The 907-nt window shown below is 38.7% G+C and overlaps 1 protein-coding gene across 1 annotated transcript; it reads left to right on the forward strand.

Moving 5' to 3' along the window:
- The first annotated feature begins 420 nt into the window (after positions 1-420).
- On the forward strand, positions 421-901 carry LOC110034634. The gene has a single exon (XM_020738886.1). It carries the CDS (start codon positions 481-483, stop codon positions 823-825), a length of 345 nt encoding a protein of 114 aa, XP_020594545.1. The 5' UTR covers positions 421-480; the 3' UTR covers positions 826-901.
- Positions 902-907: the final 6 nt, after the last annotated feature.

Raw genomic sequence — 907 nt, forward strand, 5'->3', positions numbered from 1 at the left:
TGACTCGGAAAGCAGCTCTTTTGGCAATGGAACACTAATTCGCCACTAAAGATAGAAACCTTACCTCACCAAATCATGATATGTAAACATTAACCACATACAATCACTTAATCTGGCCAGTACCAAAACAGTTCTTGTACATAACTACAACCCGGTAACACAATAAGTGACTCAGTTTGAAAATGAACATTATATAATACGTTGTGCATTAATTTAGCTGGCAGTATCAAACATAATAAAATCAGTAACACCAATAGTAAAAAGCAATAATATTAACTTGTGAAGAAATTCAAACCATTAAGTCTAAACTACCTACATCAACCAGTTGAGATCGCGCCATGTTGCTCAGCAACATAAACCAAAATGAAAAAGAATGAATCCGACAATAATGAGAAAAAATGAACCTAATTGCACCATTCATGCATGTAAATAACCTAGTACCATCATTTTATTTCTCACCATATAACATCATATGTCAATATGCATTCCACCAATACTTTTACTACCTATTTTCAGGCTTGCTATAAGCAGTGGTCAGACTTGAAAGGTAGTGGAGAAAAAGAACTGGAACGCAAAAAGCAGCTAGTGCTTGATCTCCTGACCAGAAATGTGAAAGAGATCAAGAGCGGAGATACGATCGTCATGACCGGACTGGTGGTTCCACCTGCCTTGATGGTGCTGAAGAAGTCGAGCCAGAATGTGCCGCAGCTGAAACGGTTTCGAATTAATCTCGTGCCGGATATCGTCTTTGTTCCAACTCTGACAGTTGCTGCCCTCTTTACTGTAAAAGCGTTGCAGCTTAACTTGGGTAGCAAGACCAAGTGATGATGTAGTCATTGGCAGCTATTTATGTTCCATGCGAATATGTTAAGAATGCTTGTATGTGTCATTGCTTGTTAGTGCGATC

This window comes from Phalaenopsis equestris, unplaced genomic scaffold (assembly GCF_001263595.1).
Source record: "Phalaenopsis equestris unplaced genomic scaffold, ASM126359v1 Scaffold191676, whole genome shotgun sequence".
Classification (NCBI taxonomy): domain Eukaryota; kingdom Viridiplantae; phylum Streptophyta; class Magnoliopsida; order Asparagales; family Orchidaceae; genus Phalaenopsis; species Phalaenopsis equestris.